The sequence below is a fragment of the Syngnathus leptorhynchus genome, chromosome 9 (genome assembly GCF_054491065.1).
Source record: "Syngnathus leptorhynchus isolate UIUO chromosome 9, UIUO_Slep, whole genome shotgun sequence".
NCBI classification, from domain to species: Eukaryota; Metazoa; Chordata; class Actinopteri; order Syngnathiformes; family Syngnathidae; genus Syngnathus; species Syngnathus leptorhynchus.
In genome coordinates, this window is record NC_141203.1 from 14261603 (window position 1) to 14284886 (window position 23284).

Consider the following 23284-nt stretch of genomic DNA (forward strand, 5'->3'; position numbering starts at 1 on the left):
TTCATACCATTTGTCTTTGGCTGCCTCAACCATTTTTGCTGCCTCTTCTCGACCTGTACTATTAGGATGTGTCCCAATTGGCTGCACAAGCAGGTCCTTGTCTTCTATTTCTTCTGCCTCGACTTGTATTGCGGGGACTTTATTGCTTGAGAGAGTTTTGGTTTCAAGGTCAGTTTCCTGTAAACACAGGGGCATGACTTTGGGCCCTTCACGAGTTACCTCTCTCTCTCCATGCAGGCTGGAAATATGATCCTCTGGGATCACGCATGGTGTTCCTTCTGGCATGAACAAGCCACCTTCCGGTTGAGGTGTTTCCTTCTGTGTCATCTGTGTATCTTGCTGCCACCTCCTGATTCGTAAGGCCGGGAGTTTTTCCTCACACTCTAAGTGCTCAGCTTCCGGGCTTTTCTCAGACTGCTGCTCCCTCAAAGACTCGGCAGACCATTTGCCTCCAGCTGGCTCTATTCTTTGTGCTGCCTCGCCTCTAGCTTTAGTTGTTTGGTGCATGTTGGTGTGTGCTTGGACTGGAGGTGAAATCTGTTCCTGCATAAACAGTCCATCGTCGTCGTCGTCTTTTGATTGCCTTGCCATGACTTCAGGTAATTTGTCTATCACAACTGTTGCAGGTTCAATGTGGCTTTTCCTGGCCTTCATCCTGGTCGAATTGTTGAAGCAGGACATGGCTTTGGTCCCAGGACCCGATTGCTTTGCCCCCAGCTGAGTGTAAATAGGTTCTTCGGGCTCCATATAAGGTGTCTCGTTGGGCTGGGGCATGCCAGTTCCAGATTGGAGTGTTTCATCTTCCGAATCCATACATGGTGCTCCTTTTGGTGTTGTCAGGCCAGCTCCCAGTTGAGATGTTTCCATACCTTGCTGCCACTTCCTGATTCTCAGGGCCAGGAGTTTTTCCTCACAATCCATACGCTCTGCTTCTAGGCTCCTCACGTAGCGTTGCCTCGAGGATTCTTCACATCCTTTGGCAGGCTCGACGCTTTTTTGTGCTTTTCCTCTGTCTTTAGTGTTAAGGTGCGGCAACACTTGCGGCTGCATGAACAGTTGGGAGTCTTTTATATCCTCTGCTCTGAGGTCTGTTTCCAGAGTTGAATGTGCTGCAGTTGTAAAACCAGATTCTTTGGCCTCCCCCCCTGTAGATTTGTAAACATTTGAAATGGCTTCGGTTTCTCCAAGAGTGTCCACTCTTGCACATCTCTGGGTGTCGGTGTGCTTTTGTGGCGTTGTATATCTTTCCTTTGGCTTTGGCTGGCTCCTTTCGGGCTGAAAAGCTTCCTTCTGTGGGATTTGCTCGACCTGCTGCCACTTGCCAAAGCATAGGGCCAGGAGTCTTTCCTCCGACTCAATGTGCTCAGCTTTCAGTGTCTTTTGGTATTGTGACTCGCCAGCGTGTCTGTCCCAGGCCAGCTCAACAATTTCTGCTGCCGCTCCTCTTTCTTGAGTTTGAAAGTGTGCCTCAGTTTGTACTTTGACTTGAGGAAATTTCTGTGGCCACGTGAACAAGTCGTGCTTTTTGATTTCCTCTGCTCTGACTTCCAATTCTGGTACTGCTGCAACTTCAGGACAGGTTTCCTGTGCCTTTATTTCGGGAGATTTTTGGCAACGGGACATGGCTTTGGGCTCCAAAAGAGTTATTTCGCTTACTTCCTGCTCTTTGGGCTCTGCGTACGGTGTCTCACTGGGCTTTGGCAAGCCAGTTTCCGATTCAGATCTTTCGTCTTCTGACACCCTACTGCCTTTTCTAAGATGAAGTGATAAACTTGTCCCTTGGTGGTCAAGGAAATGATCATCCAGACTCTGACACTGGACTTTGAGGGACCCGTCATTGCCTACTGTTGTTGCAGTGTGTTCCCATTCTTCAGGCAAGACATGGTACATAAAAGACTTGACCACATCGCGGTTCTGAGATTCGCGCAGCCAAAAGTCGTCTTTAGCATGCTCAGTGTATGTCCACGTGTCCCCACTTGCTAATGGTTGAGAGTTATGGGCATGAGGGAATTGTGGGCTTTGCGGGCGATACGGGGGCTCACGGTGGTACGCGTGTTCCTCATGGTATTTGGATTGAGACTGGTGTGGGGGTTCATGGTGGCTCGTGGGTCTGTGTGGGAATTCAGGGTGCTTTGGGCTTTTAGCAAGGTATGTGGGCTCAGGAGGATACGGTTCCAGCTCCTCTGTGACTTGGTCATCGCCAACCCTGATGTGAAGCTCACGCAACTCTTCCTTAACCTCATCAGATTGTTTCAGCTGAACTTCATCAGCACACACTTTTGTCTGACATTTTGGCACCGCCACATCAACCGGCTCACCTCTCATGATCTGAACAGCTCTGCTACGAGACTGAGGCTCAAACAAATGTCTCACATGAGGCCGAGAGGTCTCAGCGCTCACCTCTGGGCCTAGACACTCCCTCGGAACTTGGCCAAAGTCAAAGGCGCTCTTGAAACGCTGAACGCTCGGCTTCACCCGGATTCTCTCCGCGTAATCGGCATAGCTCGAATCACTGGCTACCGACTCACAGTCAAATTCAGTGGACGAGACGGTGGAGATAGAAAGCCTCTTTCTTTGCCTGACAGCCTTTTGGAGAGCACTGAGCTTACTTTTCACTTCATTGTGAAGACTCTCGGTGTCACTAAACCTTTCGCTGTAGCCGTCGCTAAACTTCTCACTGAATCGCGTTCCGGTGTGCCGGTCACAGTAGATGTCGCTCCATCTATCGTCAAAGCCATCGGAGCGAACGAACATGGGCTGGGGGGAGGGGGCGCGCTCAGAGGCCGTCTCCAGGCACTCTGACTGTTTGCCAGACTCTTTCTCACGCCAATAAGAATTGGAGTGAAAGAAGACGGTACGCACCAGACCTGTCTTGGACCAAGTCTGCTGCTGGTGCACCTTGGATATCTTGTCAAATGGAGATCCGACATATCGGAGGTCCACCCTAATCTTCCTGCCTTTCCTCTGCTCAGCCATCCAGGCTGTGCTTTTGTGGACCTCTGCAGGGGGGCGGCGGACATAGCCTAGGTAGTTGGCCGACTGCTCCTCCCTCAGCGAAACCAAAAGAGAGGCTGTGGACTCAACAGAACCTTCTGAGTTGATTGCCATGACTTTGTAGCTCCCAGAATCCTTTTCCCTGACGCTATCAATGAGCAAGCTACTTGTGTGTATGTGCATTGTGCCCTCAGTGCAAATCCTACGCCTGCGCGTTTTGGGTATAGACCTATTGTTATGAAACCAGAGAAAAACCGGTGGCGGGCAAGCCAGAAGTTGACACTTGAACATGACCGGTTCTCCCTCCAAAATGGATTGGAACTTGATTTTCTTGGTAAATGACGGTTTCATGCTCTCAGTCCGGGACCCCACGGAGGAGGTTCTGCTGGACACCGGGAAGTCGTCTGTGTCGGAGAAGGCTCCCATGAGCGGCAGTGCCGCGCCCGTTGAGCCCGGCTCTGCGGAGAGAAGGCAAGGACTAAGCTGCCGGCGTGGAAACCCACAAATGTATTGCAATGAATGAATGAATGAATGAATGATATATTAATGGAGGAAATTAAAATGTGCATGCAATCACAATGCTGGAAGAAATAATTGCACTCACCATATTTGTTCGAATAAACGCAAGACTTGATTCTTTTGATTAGAAACTTGCAGGAAGATTTGATCCTTCTTCTGTGGAAATTTCTTGAAGACAAATTATCCCTCGGGAGACTTTGAGGAGCAAAATTCGAAGTGGCGCTGCTAAAAGTCACTTTTGTTGGATTACTTCTTACCTGACTTGCAGACACGAGAATAAACGCCCTTTTTCGTCCTTGACAGCATGAGGAAAGAATTGCTCGCAAAGCGTTAGTATAGCGACTAAATTTGGTGAGAAGGCGTTTATTCGAACTAATATAGTTGACTGGGGTTATGGGGACTGCAAACCACAGTAGACACATCTTCGCTATCTGCAAGCCAGGACAAGAAATATCCACGTCTTTTCTGATCAACCTTCAGATGGGATCTGAGCTCTACCACCAACCCCCCCGGCGGCAACCGCCCTCAAAACCCTTTCCTCTTGCAAGGACCTTCATGCCAAAATTGAAAGGTACCGACAGATGCAAAGAGACCAAAGTCATCAAATGTCACCCACGTTTTTTTCTCTTTTTTCGTACGACATGCAAAGGAACAGTTGAGACATTTCACACTGCTTGATGTCTGTGGACGCCGCCTCAAAACCCATCGAGCACCCGCAGAGCGAGTGAGCGCTTTCAGGGCAAAGCAGGGCAGAGATTTCGCAACAGCGTGACTGGGAGCAGTTGACGAGGAACTCCTTACCTTTCAACTCCTGCTCGACGGTGGCCTCGATTTCTTCTCGTTCGACAGCCACTGTGAACAAGAGAGAGCAAAGTTGGATGGTGTCCTCGAAGCAAATCTTCATAGGGGTGGGAGGATGAAGGGTGCATGCAAAACAGCAGTGGTCAGCGGGTGAGCTTTCCCCAAAAATCAATGAATGCCCTGTAATTGACTGGCAACCAGTTCAGGGTGTCTCCCGCCGACTGCCCGGTGACCGCTGGCATAGGCGGCCCTCAACAATGGTTGGATGATTGGCTCCTGTACCCCCCTGATAATGGATGATGGATGCGATGAAGCAGAAATGAAGGCCGGGACTTTTGTCTTTGATGACGAGTTAGTGACTTGGAGGTGGGGAAATAAAGGAAAAGTCGAGAAGACAAGCAGGAGGAGTAAGCAAGTCCAAAGTGGAGAGGGCTGACACCAGCACTTTCTGTCATTTTGTGACCCTGACTGAGGGAAGATGGAGCTGACAAGAAAGTGTCCCAAAGTGGTGTTAAGAGGAAATGAAGGGGAGTCAGAAGCTCAAGTCCAAAGTGAGTGAGAGCGGGACTTGTGAGCTAGCTTGGTTTGTGACTCGGAGGAGGGAGGGCCACGGGCTCCGGTTGCAGCCAGACGTGGCCGGCCGAGGGTTACCTTTTTCTTCCTGCCAGGCCTCGGTGATGACCAGCGTGGCTGAGCATGCAGCTTCTCCTGCGGGATTGCTCGCCCTGCAGGTGTACTGGCCCGCATGCTCCGGGAAGGCATCCACCAAGATGAGGGTGGCTGTGATTGTCGCCTCGTCGTAATGAAACACCACGTTCTTGCTGGGCGGCACCGGCTGCCGGTTGTGGAACCAGCTTATCTCCATGCCAGGAGTGCCCGACACGCACGCGTGAAAGCGGGCCACCTCCCCGTGCGGCACTGAGCAGCTCGCGATCGGCCGCACAAAGAGTGGCGGCTTCTGGCTCGGAGCGCTGAGGGTGGTCGAGTCGTGCCACGGTGCGGGAGGCTCCGCTGATTGTTTTTGCCCTGAAAGGAAGTATGCCCTCCGGCTTACTGATCAAGTCTGCTAAACACGGATTAAAGTCGCTGACCTCTCATTTCCATTTTCTGATTGTGCTCCTTTGGGGGGGGGGCGCAACATTTGGACCACGTTGGCTTATGCTACTGCCATATCACGAGTGCAGCGCGTATCGGGGAGACCAAACCCCTTGTGCGTTTTTGACATACGATAAAAATGATGATTTGAAGAAGAAAAAAAAGTCTTACCATCCAGCATGAGGGTGGCGGAGCAGGACACTGTGCCGCCTCCGTTGGTGGCCACGCAGGCGTACTGCCCCTCGTCCTCCGGATAAACTTTGGAGATCTCCAGCTGGCAGCAGTCATCAAATTGAGACATCCTGAAGAATTCCGACTGCTTGATCTCCTTGTCCTTGTGGAACCAGCTAATATTCACATCTAGAGAATGTACAACAACATGGCGGCAACTTCAATCTTCCGATGGCTAATCTTTGATGGTCAGCGCTGAAGAACTTTGTACCGTCTCCCCGAATTCTGCACTGGAAGCGAGCCGGCCGTCCTTCCAACGTGGAGGTGCTGGCCATGGGTGAGACGACAACGGGCGGGGCGACGTAGGCGGCAGAGTCCGGAGAAGCCGCCTCCGGGACTGTGGCACAAACGCAAGCTGAAAAGCGCCATGGCTCCAAAAGCTCTTTTCACTTGCGAGCGATTGCCCAACAATTGCCAAGTTGTCCTGGCAACCTTTCAGCCACAAGTGCGAGGTTTTTCTCCCTTCCTCCCTTCCTTCCTACCTTCCACAGTGAGCGTGGCGGTGCTGGTGGCCACGCCGTAGTCGTTTTTGGCCTCGCAGTTGTAGATGGCGGCATCCTCTGGGAAAACCTCAATGAGTAGCAGAGTGTGCTCTTGGGCATCACGCAAGAACTTGCACTTGAAGCCCGGAGACAGCGCCTGCGAGTCCTTGTACCAGAAGACCTGAGGCTCGGGGATGCCGCTCACGGCCACTGAGAAGCGAGCCGGCTTGCCCGCCTCCACCGACTGGGCCTCCATGTGGTGCAAGATTTGAGGCGCTTCCGGGACTGAGCCAAACAACAAAAGAGCCTTTGGTGACAAGGACTGGGAAGACGGACGGTCTCGTCCCACTTGCTTTCGCTCTAATGGCTCACTTACTGTTGACCCGCAAAGTGACGGTGCTGGAGTTCTTCCCGGCAACAAAGACGTACTCGCCGGCATCACTCCTGAAGGTTTCTGAGATGGTGAGGCGATGGAGCCTCCTGATGACGGCGTAGCTGAAGCGCTCCTCCGCCGACAACTGGATCTCCACACCGTTCCTCAGCCAGCGCCCCTCCACCTCATCCTCATTCACCTCAAACTCTAAAGTGGCACGGTGTTTCTCCAGAACCTAGCGTACACAATGACGGGCTTCAGCTCTCCTTCAACTACAGAGAGCAGAAATGGAAACGCTCACGCTAACGTGCCAGAGAGGAGGATTTGGATATAATGGGGGCAATTTGATCACCGCTTTGAGTCAATGCAATGGATCAAATTGGCAATTCAATCAAGAACCAGTCTGGTTGTGGCAATCTTGGGGAGCGGCTGAATGACTGGAGACACAAGAGGACGGTCGGGCATTCGTGCATGCATGCGTGCGTCGGTCACCGTGACGAGTCGCCGGGCGGGCTCCCTGATGCCGATGTCCCGTCCTTCCACGGTGAGTCGGGCCTTGGACACACTGGAGCCGGCCACCACTGAGAACTGGCCGGCGTCCGACATGCGCACCGTCTGGATCATCAGGCGGTGGATGTACTTCTCGGCCGTCACCACAAACCTGCGGCAGCACGACGGCAACTTGACTTTCCCTTCCTCGAAGGGCATCGCGCTCATGCCGCCGCGAGCAGCCACCTGGGCTTCGCAGTGGTATTTTTTTCCTTCGTCTCACCTCTCCTCAGACGGGTCCAGCTCCAGGCCGTCCTTCATCCACACCACCTGGATGTTGGGCTCCGACACCTCGCATTCAAAGATGGCTTTCTTCTTCTCTGTGATCTTGATGTCTTTGATTTTCTTGGTAAACTCGATGACACGAGCTGGAAGAGCGTCACACATTCGCTCAGCCCAACAGGCGGCATAAAGTATTCCCAAAAGACAAGCACAGGAAAAAAAGTGGTGGGATGTAACCAAGAAGAAATTGTCGCTTGCCAGGAGTTTTGCTGTTTGGATTTCACTTGCTATATTTGTTTTGTACTTTTTCTGAGAGCTGTACATTTGAAAGTCAATCTCAACTTTTGGTAGAGTCTTTTTCATCGCGTGTAGAAAAAAAGACAGACAAAGTTAACCAGGCTACAGATTGGGAGTCATTGAGTGAAAATTGGAATTTTTTTTTTTTCTCCCCAGTCACGTCCCACCACCGCCGATCAGCCCGGAACCCAGAAAGGCATACCTTCGACAAAAAGGTTGGCGGCACTGGCGGCGGATCCGGCCACAAAGCGGTACTCGCCGCCGTCTCCGAAATGAACGTTGCGAACGGTCAGGGAATGCGTCAGCTGCCGGCTTCGAACCTGGCACCTCTCGGACGACTTGATCTCCACGCCGTTCTTCAGCCATTTGTAGGTGATGCCCTCGTAGTTGACGGTGACCTCAAAGGTGATGGTGTCCCGCTCCTGAGCGTTCAGGTCTTTCAGCATGGAGGTGACCAACACAGCTGGAGGCCGACACGACAGCTGGCTTAGTTAGCGCTCCAAAAGAGCCAACCCGTTTAGCCACAAACAAGACGCAAAAGCGCGGTGGGCGAGCGATTCGGTCGGGCTCTTACGGCTGACGGTGAGCGTGGCCGACACGCGGTCGTTGCCGCACACAAAGGTGTACTCGGCCGCGTCGGCCCTGCTGGTGTTCATGATCTTCAGCTGGTGGAGCTTGCCCTGCACCACGATACGGAACTTCTCGCTCATCTCGATCTCCACGCCGTTCTTCAGCCAGGTGGACGGCACGTTGAAGTGCGACACTTCGCACTCGAAGGTGGCCAGCTGCGTCTCGGCCACTGTCACACTCTTCAGGGGTTTGGTCACGCGAAGAGCTAAAAGGCAAAAGCCAAGCAAATGAATTTGTGCTCGGCCAGGCCGGCGTCACCTTTCTCCTCCTCGCGTCGAGCGAGCACCTTGCACGGTGAGCTTGGCGCTGCACTGAAGGTGTCCCGCCACAGCCGTGTACTCCCCTTGGTTGGTGGCGTCCACGTTCTGCACAACCAATTTGTGGGCTTTGCGCTCCACCAGAATCTTGCAGGAGTCGCCGGGTGTCAGCTCGGCACCGTTGAACATCCAGCGCACCGGGACGTTGTCGTGCGACAGGCTCATCTCGAAGGACACCGTGGTGCCCGCCAGCGACGTCACGTCCTTCATCTTCTTCACGATCTTGACGGCTGCACGAAAACGCCGCACGGTCAAGAACGGCCAGCCAGAAACGGCATCGGCTCAGCGCTAGAGCAGTCGGGGGGGGGGGGGGAGTCCGCGCCGGTGGTGGGCGGCGGTGGTGGGCGGCGGCGGAGTCAGGGGCCACTCACTCTCCACGTTGAGGCGAGCGCTGGCCGTCAGCTTGCCCAGTTTGAAGGAGTAGACGTCCTCGTCCTGTGGGCGGCACGATCGGACGTGCAGCGTGTGGACGCCGCCGTGGGAGCTCACAGCGTACTTGTCACCGTCGTGCACCTCCACGCCGTTTCGGAGCCACTGAGCGCCTTTGACGTCCCCGTGCGTCAGCTCCAGCGTGAAGAGTGCCTCCTGCGTCTCCGTCACCGTCTGGTTGCGGAGTGTCTTCTTGATCTTTACCGCTGCACCGCAAGCAGGCCACAAATACAGGTTGAGCACAATTTCAAGTCTAGATATGTACCGAATGACTTTTGTTCAGATGTTGAATGGCGACTTTGTCGACAAGTAGTAAAGTTGAGACGTACCCTCCACCCGTAGGCTGGCCGAGGTTTTGGAGTTGGCCACTTGGTAGGTGTACTCGGCGGCATCCTGCGGGCGAGCGATGACGATGACGAGGCGCCGGATGGCTCCCTTGGCCACGCTCTTGACGTTGTCGCTCAAGTCCAGCATCTTGCCATCCTTGAGCCACTTGCCCTCGGCATCCTCGTTGGCCACTTGGCACTCCAGTTCTGCCGTCTGTGACTCGGCCACCGTCACGTCTGTCAGAGGTCGGGTGATGGCGCCGCCTGGGGAGAGGGCAAGGAAGAACATTGAGTTGCCTTGTGTGTGAAATGTGCTCTAGAACTCAAGCTGCCTTGCCTTGCCTTGCCTTGCCTTCCGGATTAAAGGTACTGAGGTAACTCAAGTCAGGTCTCTGGTAAGAGACCTAATTTGAGCAAAACCTACCAGAGACCTACTTCGAGTTAAGCAAAAGCCACCTACCAGACACCTGACTTGACAAGAAGCTGCCAGACCTAACTCTACGGAATCAAAGCCTACCAGAGAGCCAAAGCTAGCAGAGAGCAAAACGTACCGGAGACAGTGAGATTTGCAGCGGATGTCTTCTGTCCGGCGTGGAAGCCATACTGTCCCTCCTCGTCCTTCATGGTGTCGATGATTGTCAGAGAGTGAGTCTTGTCCCTGGAGTCCAGCTTGTACTTGGGTCCAGGTTTAAGTTGCTGCTTTCTGAAGGTCCAGACCGGGTCGATACCAGCGTGGGACACTTGAACTTGGAAGGTGACGTTTTGGGACTCTGAGCACACTTTGTCCTCCATGTGTTTGACAATTTCAACCGCTGCAGACAAAACAAACACCAACAAGAGGATGAGCACAAATTGCTCGGAGAACGGTGCTTGAGAGCAGTCGTCCGGGTCACGCCAATGGTAAGCCGCCAAAGGTGCCACAAACAGGAAGAGGAGATGAGTTGATCTTACGTTCCACGGTGAGACGGCAGCTGGTGGACACCTTCCCGACCAGCAGCTTGTAGCGTCCTTCGTCCGAGGCGAAGGTTCTGCTGAAGACGAGTCGCTGCTTGGCGCCTTTGGCCACGATCTGCACACGCTCGTCGGCCGTCACCGGCTTGTCCTCGTGGTACCATTTGACCGAGGCCACGTTCTGAGCAGAGATCTTGGCTTCTAAAACCGCCTTGGTTCCTTCCACCGAAGACACGTCTTTGAGAGGCGCCACGATTTCGATGGCTGCAAAGACAACAACGGTGACCAACGGTGGCCGGGATGATGATGTACTTAACAGTACGGTGTCAAGTTGCCTTACTCTGAACGTTGAGTTTGCAGGAGGTGCTGATGAAGTGGCTGGGAACCTCGAAAGAGTATGAGGCGGCGTCTTCTGGTCCGGCGTTCTCCACCAGGAGCTTGTGGACGGCTTTGTCCACGACCAGGTGGACGCGGTCTGAGGCGGACACGGCCTGGCCGCTCTTCATCCAGGTTCCCTCCACGTTCTCCTGAGAGAACCGGACCTCCAGCTGAGCAATGTCGCCCTCGCAGACGGTCAGGTCGGACAGAGGCTGCATTAGGGTCACCGGACGCACTGCAAAACAAACACCGTTGCTGAGCGAGCCTACTGCCAACGCAAGGCCCAAACATGACGGAGCGCCATCTGAGCGTCAATTGCCCATCAGTATAGTCCTCGAGGACAAGTGTGAGTAGTGGCACACCACCGCCGAAGCAAAACAACACAAGCTGACAAGCCGCCACTGGAAAAGAGGCTTACGTTTCATCCTGAGTGAGGCGCTGGTCTTCACGTCCCCGCATACAAAAGTGTACTTTCCCTGGTCCTCCTTCTTGACGTTCTTCACGGTCAGGGTGTGCCTTCCCCGCCGGGAGGACAGGACGTGCTTGCTGCCGGCAGACAGCTCCTTGTCTCCAAAGAACCAGCTGCCGTCGACATCCTCGCGAGACAGCTCCACCTCAAATTCTCCAGAGTAGCTCTCGGGAACCTCGATGTTCTCGAGACCTTTGACCAGCTCCAGCGCGGTACCTGGGGTCAGACGCACCGAGGTCAACACACTTCCTCCCAAGATATACTACCTACTGTAGGTTCAGAATGGGCGGGAATTGGCAATCACCTTCCACGTGAAGTCTGGCGACGGTGCTGATTCCGTCGTCGTCCGCGACCACGCAGGCGTACTCAGCGGCGTCACTCACTTCGATCATCAGCACGGACAGGAAGTGAACCTTCCGATCCGAATGCATTCTGTATTTGTCTCCTGAGAAGATCTCCACGTTGTCCTTCAGCCACTTGACTTTGACGAAAGGTTCGCTGGTTTCGCACTCAAAGGTCACCATGATGTCCTTCTCCTGGGCTGTGGCATCCTCCAGATTTTGGGTAAAGGTAACAGCGGCCTTAGCTGCAAAGACAAAGCCGCAAAGTCACAACCCGGCAGAAAACGGCCCGACGGATCGCCACCCGCCATTGACGACCGGTCCAGCCGGGAATGGTCTCGGAAATTGTTTTGCTCTCCGTTTAGTAAGAAACCGATCAGGGTTGAATGAGTGAAATTGTCTCGAATATGCATCCATCGTGTGGCCATTGGGCATGCGATAGTTTTCAAGCGTGTGCAAATACTCCCAAAACCCATCCCAGAGCGAGAAAAGGGGACAATACCTTGCACCAGCAGGAAGGCATGGCTGGAAGCCTCCCCTGCGATGTTGACTGCTTTGACCATGACGCTGGCCGAGTCTTCCGGCGTGACGTTTCGGATGACCAGCTCGCACAAATGGTCTTCGGGCCAGTACCAGTATATGCGCTCGGACTTCTCCAGCTCGATGCCGTTCTTGAACCACTGGCACTCCGGCTCGGGTCGGCCCACCACCCGAAGTCGGAAGCGCACCTCGTCCGTGGGGCTCACCGTCTTGCTGGTGATGCGTTCCAGGATCTTGGGGGCTTCCATGCTGGGGGATAACTGTATCCTCTCTGGTTTGATGATGGGGATGGTTACCTTGCCCTGCTCCTCTAGCTTCTTCCTCTCTGCCTCCTCTTTTTCTTTCAGGTGGTGGAGCAGCTCATCCTTGGTCTTCTTCAGCAAATCCTCATAGGAGTCGTCCCTCCTGCGAGTCTTGAAATCCACCGCAGAGATGGACTCGTAGAAGCCTTCCTCCGTCCTGCGCTTGAACTTACTCTTCAGCTCTTCCGACTCTTCCGATGTTTTCTCATGAACGATCCTCTGCGTCTTCCTGAGTTTCACAATCTCTTTGTCTTGCACGCCCTCGGCCGGTCGGTCCACCTTGGCAACGCCGAAGCTGACTCTGCCAGGCTCGTGCGGGTGCTCGGCCGGTTTCCCCTCCGGGGCGCGACGCAAGACAGGCCTGAAGTCCTCCCGTTGCGTGACTTCCAGCTTGACGATGTGCTCCGTCGTTCCCAAAGGGTTATCGGCGACCAATCGGACTTCGCCCGTGTCGTAAGACTTGATGTCGACGATCTCCAGGTAGTAGATGCCGTCGTAACGTAGTCTGTAGCGCTTGCTCTTGCGGATGAGTTGTCCGTTGAGGTACCAGTTGACCTTGGGCGCAGGGTAACCGGTCACTCGGCAGCGGAATCGGGCCACGTCGCCTTCCAGCACTTGCGCCGGCTCAGGAAGCAGCACGATCTCGGGTTTGGACTTTTCCGTCTGCTCGTCGCCGCCGCTCACCCCGGCTGGTCCGCCCTCGTGAGCCAGGCGCTCCATCTCTTCCAGCCGGTGTGCTCCCTTCCTCCCCTCGGGCAGCTGGCTCTCCTCCACCAGCCCCTTCTCATCCTTGACGATGAGGGTGGCCGAGTTCTGGTCCACTCCAAATTTGTTGCTGGCCCTGCAGGTGATGACGCCGCTGTCTCGCGCGTACGCCACCTCGTAGTCCAGACTGCAGTAGCCAAATTCGTTGATCATGCGCAGCCGGTTGGCGGCCTCCAGGGGCTTGCCGTCGTGGAGCCATTCCACCGCCATGGTGGGGTCGCCGATGGGGGTCAACCTGCACTCAAAGTGGGCGGGGCCGAATTTCTTCATCCGAACCGAGGTCAGCTTCTTCTTGAACTGCGGTTTCTGTTGCTTCTCTTTGTCGTAAAGGTCTCCCTCCTCCCACTGCTCTTGGCCGTAGCGGAGATGCAGGGGCTCCAGCTCGGGGGCGGCGATCTCTTTGGCCTTGTAGGTTCCTTTGGTGATGATGAGCCTCCGCTCCGGCTGCGGCTCAGCGTAGTCCATCTCCACGTTGACTCTGCAGCGGGTGGTGTCCCGGCCAGCTCTGTTGATGGCCGTGGCCGTGTACCACGCGCTGTCGGAGCCCGACGCAGACGGGATCTGAAACTTGGCCTCTCCCTTTGTGCCCTCAATCCTGACAAATCACACGAACAAGAAACCTTAATCGGGACCGGCTCTTTAACACAGAACCGCCGTCCGAGTCACAATCATCCCAAAAGGTTTCACGCAGTGGACCGGAATCTCCTCGGTTAGGAAGGACATTTCCCCCTTTCGTCCATGCCGAGGAGGATGCAAAGTAGCACCCGGATAAGAGACACTGCCGCATCAACAATCTTATTCACGTCCGGAACGACTTGAGGTAAATATTGAGAATTGGAACGGTTGTTCTTATTTGAAATCCTCGACTCCCCTTTTTTGGAAGAAGACTCCGCCCGACTCCATCTACGGCATCCCCCACAGAAGTTACGTTTGCCAGCTGCTATACACTTGACGGCGCTATGGTTCAACGACCCCCGCGTGACCGTGTTTTTGATCGAAGGTGAAACGTTCTTAAGAGTTCTCGAGTAGAGCCTAGTCCACGCCTGGCTCCACGTAGACACCTACTTGATTTGCGGGTGCTTGTGCGGGCTGACGATGTCACTGTTCTTCAGCCACACGATGTCGGGCACCGGGTTTCCGATGGCCTTAACGGCCAACTCCACCAGAGTGCCCTGTTTGATCGTCATGTTCTTCAGCTTCTCCACGAACCGAGGACGCGTCAAGCTTTCTCGGGCTGGGAGCAGAGAGGCGGCAAAGGGTCAAGCGCTGCCCAGCAAGGCCGAAATGAGCCGCGAGGGACGCTCGCTTACCTTCGACGGTCAGAGTCACTGTGATGGTGGTGCGCCCGGCTCGATTGTGAGCCACGACCGTCCACTCTCCCGAGTCCTGGGGCATGGCGGGGACGATGATCATGGACTGAATGCCGTCTTCCTTAACCACTATCTTGTGCGTGTAGTCATTGATGATTTGTGTTCCTGGAGGCAAACAAGTCATCAAGTATTAATCCTCTGTTACTCTTCTTCGCTGTTTGACTTTTTCTCCCGACATTGAAATCAGATTTGCGCTGCCAGTCGGTCCATTGCGTTCCACGCGCCTGCCTCTCACCGTTGTGGAACCAATAGGTGTCAGGCATGGGTCTGCCCACCACTTTCAGGTCAAATCTGGCAGTTTGCCCCTCGGAGCATCTGAGCGAGGTGGGCTTCACCACAAAGACGGGCTTGTAGAGTCGCTCCAGCTGAGCCTCGTCCGTGTCGTCGAGTCTTCGGGCGGGAGAACGTCCGGGAGAGCGACTGGGAGAGCGGCTGGAGGAGCGGCCTGGGGAGCGGCTCAGCGAGCGCGGCGATTCAGACCTAGGAACAAAAACACTGGAATGAACTCCAAAGCCTTTGGCCCTGCCGTCGAGGCGCTTTCTTCAAGCTCTCATCTGCTACATACTGGATCCGCTGCATGGCCGGCTGCGGCGTGTATCTCTGAGGTGACACGATTCCAGAAGGCTCCACGTAGAGCTTCCCCGAGCTGACGGAGTTTCCCTTCACGTTGCTGCCAAGGGCGGTGTACACGCCCTCGTCCTCAGGCAGAACGGTGGCCAGTCGCAGGCTGGCGTGCCCGTCCTGCAGAACCTCCACCTGGTAGCGTCCGCCGTCACGGATGCGTTGACCGTCTTTGTACCAAGCAATCTGTCAAAGCCCAACCCAGGACACTAGCTTAATCCAGTGCCGAATATGACACGTCTCAAAAGAGTTTAATGGTGGTGGTTTTTAAATCAAGGATCCCTTTTTAAAATTCAAATTCGATCAATTCATGCGCATTCTGGCCTAAAAAGGACAGAAACTGTTCGGGCATGCGTGAGTGCTGCTTTTCTAGAGGGTGGTTGTTGTGAACTGACCAAACGCATCGCGGCGACCGAATGTACACGAGTGCTGCCAGCTCGTCCCCGGGCGGCCCCTCACCTTGGGCGCCGGCACGCCGGCCATCTTGCAGTGGAAGGTGACGCCCATTCCCTCCACGATGCGGTAGTTTTTCACCAGCGTGTCGAAGGTGGGCGCCATGGCCTCGTCTTCCGGCGCGCTCGCCATCTCCTCGCCGTCTTCACTAAGCAGTTGTGCGTAAGTAATCCTCAGGATGCGGATTTCAATCTCCTGAATGATCCGCTCTTCGAAGGCTGACATAAGGAACTCCTGAAGGACGAGCAAAAAATGCTCAACTGTCTGTCAAGAACTTCTTTTCTTGCAATTCTTTTCCACACGGTACACCAACAGGAAGTAAGCCATGAGCACACAACAGACACCCAAACAATCCACCCGAGTCGAGTCGTGACGTATTCGTTGCGCTAAATGAGGGCCGAGTACCGTTTCTGAGACAAAGCTCATCGGGGTGGCGCCTCTCTTGTGGAGCGCCTGGTATCCGCTCATGAGTGTGGACTCCACTTGTTCCTCGACGGCCGCCGCCACCGCCTCCATAGTCGTCATTGTCGTCACTTCGGTTTTATACGCGGCGAGGTGCAGCTTCATGTAGGCTTCGTACTCCTCTGCGGACACGACAAAGCAAAGCGCTTTTCACCTGCCCGTCCTCGTCTCAGTTGGGAGCCGAGACGACGGCGTTACCTTCCTCCAGCAGGCTGATAGAGGCCGAGGCTTCGCCGTGCGAATTCTTGGCAAAGACGGAATATTCTCCGGCATCATCGGCAAACGTCATGGAGATCTCCAGTTGGCTTTCGCCAGTCTCTTTATTGTAGGTCACCTTGTATCTAAAAAGAGTGGAGGTAAAGTTCTGAGCATCGACGGTATAAGATCAGGAGGGCGGGGTCTACCTGTATCCGGTGGATAGGACGACGCCATTTTTCTTCCAGACAACGTGCGGTCTGGGGTTCCCTCCCACTTGACAGCAGAAGGCCACGGCGGCCCCCTCCACCAGCTTCTGGACCGTCGGCTTGCGGACGAAGAAGGGGGCGGCGGCCTCTCCGCCGCTCGCCTCCGCGGACACGTGCTCCTCGGTCTCGGCGGCAACACTGACGGGCGGACACGAGGCCCGGTGAAGACGAGCGCATGACAGGCCCGAACAGGCTAACGAAACCAGCCTTGACAATTCAAAAAGCACTGCCTGGAGACAGCACTCGCAAGCGTACGTTCTTTCTCCTCTTAGAAGAGCCACGATGCATTAACGCATCTTTCTGTGCTCTTGGAAGCGCAAACATTCCTTTTCTAGATGTCCAGAGTACAACACGATTACCGGACCCATCAAGGGCATTGAGTGCTTTGAGTCATGAGCGACACAATGTCGATGCTCATTTGGGTTAGCCCGCTCCGCACAAAGCTGTCCGCAGAGAGAAAATGTTTAGCAAAGGTCGGAGCTGGCCCGACCGAGGCCATCGGGACTCACGTTTCACCCGGTGTCGTCACGGTGGTCACGACCGTCGTCTTGGCCGTCGCTTCCTCCCGGCTTTCCGCTTCTTCAGAAACTGCAAGACAAGGGCAGTAGCGTACGTTCAGGGCGGGGCCTCCGGGCGTCATTTCTTGACTTTGGATTCATTTAGCCGCGGACGGCAGCGGGTACAATGAATCGACAAACGGAGCGCCAGATGATGGTTCAATTTATCTGAAAATGATTAGATGTTTGCCCGATTCACGAAAATGAATGAACGTAGTTGCTTGTTTGATTTCATTTTGTGAAATGAATTAGGTGTGATGAAATTTTGGTGTGCGATTTTTGATTCGACATGAATGACAAGGAGTAAAATGTCACCTTTGACAAGCAGGTAGCAAGACGTGCTGACGGTGCCGGCCCGGCTGGTGGCAGTGCAGGTGAAGCGGCCGCTGTCCTCGGCGAAAGCCTCGCGGATCAGGAGCCGTGCCCGGCCGTCCTCCGAGCTGATCTGAAAGTCGATGGAGCTCTCCATCTTGTAGTCCTCTCGGAACCACGTGACCTCGGGGGCCGGCCGACCGCCGAACTGGCACTCCAGCGTGGCCGATTCGCCCTCCGTCACCGTCACGTTCTTCAGGCCCTAAGGGGACACGCGCTCCAATCTCAGCAGAGAAACGGGAGGCGGGCAGGTGGGCGAGCAGGCGAGGTTTACAAACTTCCACGCGGGGTTTGCGCTATATGCTAGGCTGTATGGCCAATAAAGACCTCACGCTGTCATGAAACGCAGGCTGGAAAGCCTCAGCCCGGACAGATCTCATTTGAAGAGTTGCACGTACCTCAAGCAGGGCGGGTGGCACCACAGCCTCCTGCCGGTCAGCCGGGGACGCCGCCAGCGCCTCCTGAGACATAAATAACAACATGCTCAGAACTGGTCCGGTGCCCGTGCTTGCAAGCTGGCATTTGAACCATCAAGAATCAAATGATTGCACTCCCTAAAGTCCTCAGGAAAGAACCAAATGAGGATGCGGTGACACGGCGAGGCGGACCAACCTGAGGCTCCAAATCTTCAAACTCCTCCTCGGCGTAAAGGCCCGCTACATGCGTCTCAACCTTGAAGGGGGGCGCCACGCGAACCTCTGTCGTGGCTGCGGCCGTCGCCCGGCGGACCGGACTGGGTGAGTGGACGGGCTTGATGACCTTTCTGGGCGCGGAGGGGGACGATAGCTCTTTGTGCAGGGTGGCCATGGCCGAACCCGCAACAGACACCTGGCCCGGAAACAAAAGATTAGCCGTCGGGCCGGGCCGGGTGTTTTGTTTTCAAGCCGTATTCTTAACCCAATGTGGGAGGAGGAGGAAGAGAAGAAGTGGCCCAGGAAGGCGGATTGTGGAGGAACGGTCTAAGGATAGCCAGAGCGCAGCCATCTTACGATGCCACTCTTACTGACGACTTCTGTTGTTCTTTGACAATGATGTTTCCTGTTCTCGCTTCTCAAAGAGCCAAGGTGACACTTTGCAGCCAGCATGCCCGCCAATCGCGCCCTCCAGAGGATGGCTTGACATTTCGCCACCTTTGCTGTTGTTTCATGTTTGATGCTCGTGAAAAGATTTAAGTAGCACCGAGCGCTATACCTTGCAAAATTCTATTGGTCTCCACCAAGTGTGCATTTCCCAGACAAGTGCACGAAACACATGGTCCACACAGAAACTAAACGACCAAGGCTGACATAGTGATGGGCAAGGTAAGATGGCCGCCGGTGGCTTCACGCCATTGTCGGTCCTTTCGTATACGAGGCCACGATTGGGCCACTTCAGGGTGCAATTTGAACGGTGACATGGTCTCAGTCAGGGTGAGGCTCGCCAGCGACCGGCCCCGCTTACCTCTCGGGTGACTTCGACTTTGGGGACGGCGACTTTGGCCACAGTGAAATGCGGAAGCGCAGCCGAGGTGGCATCCGTGTGGGAGGAGGAGGCTGTCCACGCAATCTAGGGCGAGCCGCACAATGAGTCGACTGGGCAAAGACGTAAGGGTGCCGGCGCTTGAGCAAGCTGACCTGGGTGGTTTTGGTGACTTCCGTTGTCTTGGTGGTCTTTTGGGTCTCAGTGGACTTGGTGGAGACTGCGACGGCTGCGACGGTTTCGGGCGGCATCTCTTTAAAATGTTTTTCGGCGGTGAGCTGCTTCTTCACCTCCACCACGACGGGGTCTCGCCGAGCCGTCTCCGCCGCCGCGTGAAGTGCCTCTGCTGCGGCCATTTGCAATTGTTCGCCAGCCTGCGCCTGTTGAGATAACGCAACCATCAGGATGCCCGTTTCTTGGCTTCCATCTCAGGGCCATTGACTCGGACACGCTTTGCCCTCACTAAGCAGACAAATCAGCGCATCCGTGACCAGTGCACCTTTTTATCCGATGACAGCTTCCTAGCAGAAGTCTAGGATATTGGACTGAATTGATTGCAGTGGGAGCACGAGCGTGACTTGCTAAAAAATGCATCATCACCTGTTCGGCGGCGTCTGGCGGCCCCCGGCGGACGCGGGCCTGATCCACGGCGGCCACCACTGTCGCAACGGCAACACTGCGACCCGCCTGGGACGCTTGCTCGACCTGACGGGATGTTGACAAAAGAAGACAGTTTGCTCGAGTTGTGCACTCGTATTCAAAGTTCACACGTCGGCCTTGGAGCTCACCTCTCTGACGATAACCGTCTGCTGCTCTCGCCGTTGCTCCGCCGCATGGGCTGCTTGGTCACTGCGCTTCCAGGGCGGCGGTACTTCGGACGACACAGACACCTGCGAGCGGAGCGCAACATCAGCAACACGGAAGGAAGGAAGGAAGGAAGGAAGGAAGGAAGGAAGGAAGGAAGGAAGGAAGGAAGGAAGGAAGGAAGGAAGGAAGGAAGGAAGGAAGGAAGGAAGCTTCCACCCTTTCTCACCTGCTTCCGGGTGAGTGCGGGGGACTTGACGGGTCTGATGGGGGACACGGACACGGACACTCGGGTGGAGGGCGACACGGACCTGCAGACGGAACACACCGAGATTTTTTTGGGTGGGAAGCGTAATCCATTTTGCACTTTCCTACTACGCCCGACACTGAGGGCCACCTCACCTGACGGGCGCCGGCGCCGGTCCTTTCACGTGGCGGACGGGCGACGGCGACTGCTGGCGTCCCCCCGTCACCTTGCTCAGGTAGGAGGGCGGCGATCTGGACGTGGGTTTTGGCGGGACCCTGGGTGGGGTCCTGTGAGCCACGTGCTGAGTTATCATTGCGCTCTGCTGAGTCATCATTGCGCTCTGCTGGCTCATCATTGCGCTCTGCTGGGTCATCAATGCGCTCTGCTGAGTCATCATTGCGCTCTCCGCCTGCATCTGGAAGCCGGTCTCCACCTTGAGCGCAAAGTCATGGACAACCGACAGCCATCAAACGCCGCTCACGAGAAGATGCCACTCCTTGCTTTTGTCCATAAACGAGGGGGCGAGGGAGAGCGCTGCTCACCTTGCGGACTCCCGTCTGAGAGGCGCCGCCGGCGGTGGCGACCAGGACGACAGTCTTGCTTTTCTTGGCAGGAACGGATTCTTCTCCTTGGACCAGCAGCTCAGCGGTAGACGTGGCTCGGCCACTGGCGTTGCTGGCTGTCACAGAGTAGGTCCCGGAGTCCTCCGGGAAGGCCTCGCCGATCAGCAGGCTATAGCGGTCCCCGTCGCGGACGATGCGGAAGTCGGCCGAGCTCTGGATCTCAGCGCCCTCGCGGTAGAACTTGACGACGGGCGGCGGGATGCCCGTGACCTGGACGCTCAGTCGGACCTGGCTGCCCTGCCGCACCGAGGCGCTCTGAAGTCTCTGAAGGAAGTTGGGTGGCGCCGTCTCGGCTACATGGGGGAGATACACGAGCCGCAACCGCTCAAAAACCACACTGGAGCAAAAGCCCGAGTCATTGCTTTCTTTCAAACTGCTCTCGATTCGCTCTCCTCGGCAGACTTTATTCCACGACAGCGCGTCGACGAATGCGTGCCGGACCTTTCTCGCCGCCATCAGGCATTTATCTTTCCAAAAAACATTATTTTCACGCCGCCAAGTGGTACTAAGCGCAACTGGTGATCAACTACTGAGCGACTATTTAATCAAATCCGGAAACTAGCTTCATTCAAAGCAAATTCAACGTTGGCCTTGGCCGTCGGCTCATCGCGGCCGAGCCAGCGCACTTTACTCACTTTTGGCATCCAAGGCGACCTCTCACCTGTTACGAGGAGTTCGGCGGTGCTGGTGGCTTGTCCTGCTCCGTTGGTGGCCCGGACGGAAAACCTTCCACCGTGCGCGGGCGTGGCGGCGTCAATGCTCAGAACAGCGCGGCCGTCGCTGAACGAGACATGAACGCCGGGCAAGGCGGCGGCAGACAGGACCTGGCCATCGCGGAACCACGACACCTCGGGAACCGGATCGCCTGGGCCGGGGGGATGGCAAGCGGGGTCAGACGGCGAGCTGTAACGCGGACGGACGCACGGACGGACGGACGGGTCTTACCGCTCACTTGCGCCTGAAACGAGGCGGCACTACCCTCTAGTGCCACCACGCTCTGAAGCGGCTGCGTGAAAGTCGGCGCCTGCTGAGTCGACATGTCGGCTCGCTCGGCTCCCTGACAATGACAGCGGTGGCCATTGGACACGTGGACCTCGCCAGATGCTTGCTTTTGTTTTTCGACTTGTCGGCGGCCATGCTCGGAAGAACTCGAGCTTTTCACACCGAGTCAGTCGGGTCCAGGGGCAGACAAAAAATTCCCCGGCGTGTATGGATGTCATCGGTTGCTCATTCGAGGCATATCTTTGGTCCCCGATCCCCTTTTGAGGACGCCGAAACTGTACGAGAGGCCCAACCGAGCGTTATCGGGCCTGCCGCTCGTCACGGAAATAACGCCGGTCACCTGACTTCTTATCTCGGACCGGCGCATCCACTCAGCGCGCCAGCAGACAATTTGGTCCGGCCTCTTTGGCCAATTTGATTGGAGTGGCCAAAGGTGCAAACGGGAAGGCTAGCTCGTAGCTGCAAACGATCCGACAAGTGAAGAACAAAAGCAGGCCCGAGCGAGAAAACGCCAGCAAAGCTCAACCTGGGTACGTGTAAGACATCCAAAAAGCAAAGACGGGAGAGAAAAGGATGGCAAAAGTGCCACAAGTGGTTAGTTAGCATTGGGGAAGCCATCTGTTTTCTACTGATGATGAATGACAACACATCTTTAAAACATCAAGGACTTTTTCATTTTGCTGAAATGGAAGCTAGGGAATCTTGATTTTCAAAAGATTCCAGGAAATGAGCATATTGATGATGCTGTCAATTTCATCCAAATTCCGGACCATTCTGTTATGGGTGCTGGCGCCATTGTCAAACCAAAGTGAGGTGTAACTATTTCTGTTTTGTCACTTTGGCCTCACGCAAATGATGAGTCTCTTTCGTGGAAAAATTGCCTTGGACTTCTTTATGCGTCTTCTTTTTTCTTATTCAGATGTGAAGAATACAATATATATCATATAGTACAATACAATATTAGTGTCATCCCCATTGATGACATGATTTCGCGTTTGGGGGAAAACCATGAATTTATTTTTTGGTTTTCTGATTCTTGGTTCAGAAAGAAAAAAAAAAGAATGAATTAGAGTTTTGTTTCTGCAAAAACTAAAAGTTGCAAGGAGGCATATTTCTATAAATAGCTTTGTTGTCCTCTTTCTTTCCTCAAAGAACCAAAATAAAATTTGGTGCAGCTGTTGCGTCTCCTCAAAATAAAACCCTCTGTGGCGGGGTAAGGTGTCTTTGCACAGGACACCAGGCGCTAAAAATACCCCCGCCACACCTCAGTTTGATTGACAGGTGGCATGTGCGCTTGGCCATTCCCTTAAAAAGTCATCCCGCAGCTACTCATCTATTCTGGGAATGAGTCGTCACCACACCACACCGCCCGCCGCCGGGCCGAGCCCGACCGAACCGGCGACCGATCCAGTCCAGCGAGTCAAACAGGGGTTACTTACTTGTTGGGTGCCGGTTGGGGTGATGGGGAGTGGGGATGGGTCGCAGGGGGGGGTGGACACTGACTCCTTCTCCTGCTTGATTTCCCTTCACTTGGAAGCTCCTTCAAGAAGTCCCCCAAAACAAAACTACCGGCCCTGGACGGCGAGTAGTTTTGCTAGCGTCCGGACCCGGAACGCTGACCCTGCTCAGAAGGGCCGGCTGCTCCGCCGGGGGGCTTTATACCCCTGTGACGTCAAAGGTATTCACACCGCATTGGTCAGCCCTCAAGTTGGGAGGGTGGGGGGGGGCGATTTCTTTACACAAGTGGTCCAGCACAGCTGCTCCTATCTGTAAAGTCGCAACACCCCACCCCAGCGCCAACATTCCCTTTTTTTTTTTTTTTTTTTCCCTGGCCCCTTGA

The 23284-nt window shown here is 55.0% G+C and overlaps 2 protein-coding genes and 1 pseudogene across 2 annotated transcripts in view; all 3 read right to left on the reverse strand.

Annotated features, from left to right (window-relative positions):
• Positions 1-23070, reverse strand: part of ttn.2 (titin, tandem duplicate 2) — a 160289-nt gene extending 137219 nt beyond the window's left edge. The window contains exons 1-41 of the mRNA XM_085919768.1: positions 22884-23070; positions 21388-21499; positions 21104-21307; positions 20362-20735; positions 19975-20252; positions 19802-19883; positions 19557-19658; positions 19369-19473; positions 18924-19148; positions 18751-18855; positions 17923-18138; positions 17709-17771; positions 17254-17512; positions 16891-16969; positions 16322-16519; positions 16116-16258; positions 15861-16039; positions 15462-15689; positions 14947-15188; positions 14617-14861; positions 14322-14486; positions 14077-14245; positions 11907-13606; positions 11368-11649; positions 11013-11279; positions 10557-10829; positions 10217-10480; positions 9817-10077; positions 9269-9529; positions 8882-9145; positions 8480-8740; positions 8138-8398; positions 7766-8026; positions 7268-7412; positions 6988-7156; positions 6499-6730; positions 6123-6407; positions 5852-5977; positions 5581-5769; positions 4966-5340; positions 4315-4365 (exon numbers count right to left, since the gene is read on the reverse strand). Of these exons, the coding sequence (XP_085775894.1) occupies positions 4315-4365; positions 4966-5340; positions 5581-5769; positions 5852-5977; positions 6123-6407; positions 6499-6730; positions 6988-7156; positions 7268-7412; positions 7766-8026; positions 8138-8398; positions 8480-8740; positions 8882-9145; positions 9269-9529; positions 9817-10077; positions 10217-10480; positions 10557-10829; positions 11013-11279; positions 11368-11649; positions 11907-13606; positions 14077-14245; positions 14322-14486; positions 14617-14861; positions 14947-15188; positions 15462-15689; positions 15861-16039; positions 16116-16258; positions 16322-16519; positions 16891-16969; positions 17254-17512; positions 17709-17771; positions 17923-18138; positions 18751-18855; positions 18924-19148; positions 19369-19473; positions 19557-19658; positions 19802-19883; positions 19975-20252; positions 20362-20735; positions 21104-21307; positions 21388-21481 (9682 nt within the window). The 5' untranslated portion in view covers positions 21482-21499; positions 22884-23070. The remainder of the gene's footprint in view (positions 1-4314; positions 4366-4965; positions 5341-5580; positions 5770-5851; positions 5978-6122; positions 6408-6498; positions 6731-6987; positions 7157-7267; positions 7413-7765; positions 8027-8137; positions 8399-8479; positions 8741-8881; positions 9146-9268; positions 9530-9816; positions 10078-10216; positions 10481-10556; positions 10830-11012; positions 11280-11367; positions 11650-11906; positions 13607-14076; positions 14246-14321; positions 14487-14616; positions 14862-14946; positions 15189-15461; positions 15690-15860; positions 16040-16115; positions 16259-16321; positions 16520-16890; positions 16970-17253; positions 17513-17708; positions 17772-17922; positions 18139-18750; positions 18856-18923; positions 19149-19368; positions 19474-19556; positions 19659-19801; positions 19884-19974; positions 20253-20361; positions 20736-21103; positions 21308-21387; positions 21500-22883) is intronic.
• On the reverse strand, positions 170-1623 carry LOC147051469 (uncharacterized). Its single transcript, XM_085920728.1, has 2 exons — positions 297-1623; positions 170-177 (listed from the first exon to the last, which is right to left on the reverse strand). The coding sequence occupies exons 1-2, from the start codon at positions 1621-1623 to the stop codon at positions 170-172; spliced, it is 1335 nt and encodes a 444-aa protein (XP_085776854.1).
• LOC147051470 (uncharacterized) lies at positions 1952-3601 on the reverse strand (annotated as a pseudogene).
• Positions 23071-23284: the final 214 nt, after the last annotated feature.

Coding starts and splice junctions, on each gene's coding strand:
- LOC147051469 (XM_085920728.1), bottom strand. CDS start 1,623: ATGTCCCGTTGCCAAAAATCTCCCGAAATAAAGGCACAGGAAACCTGT.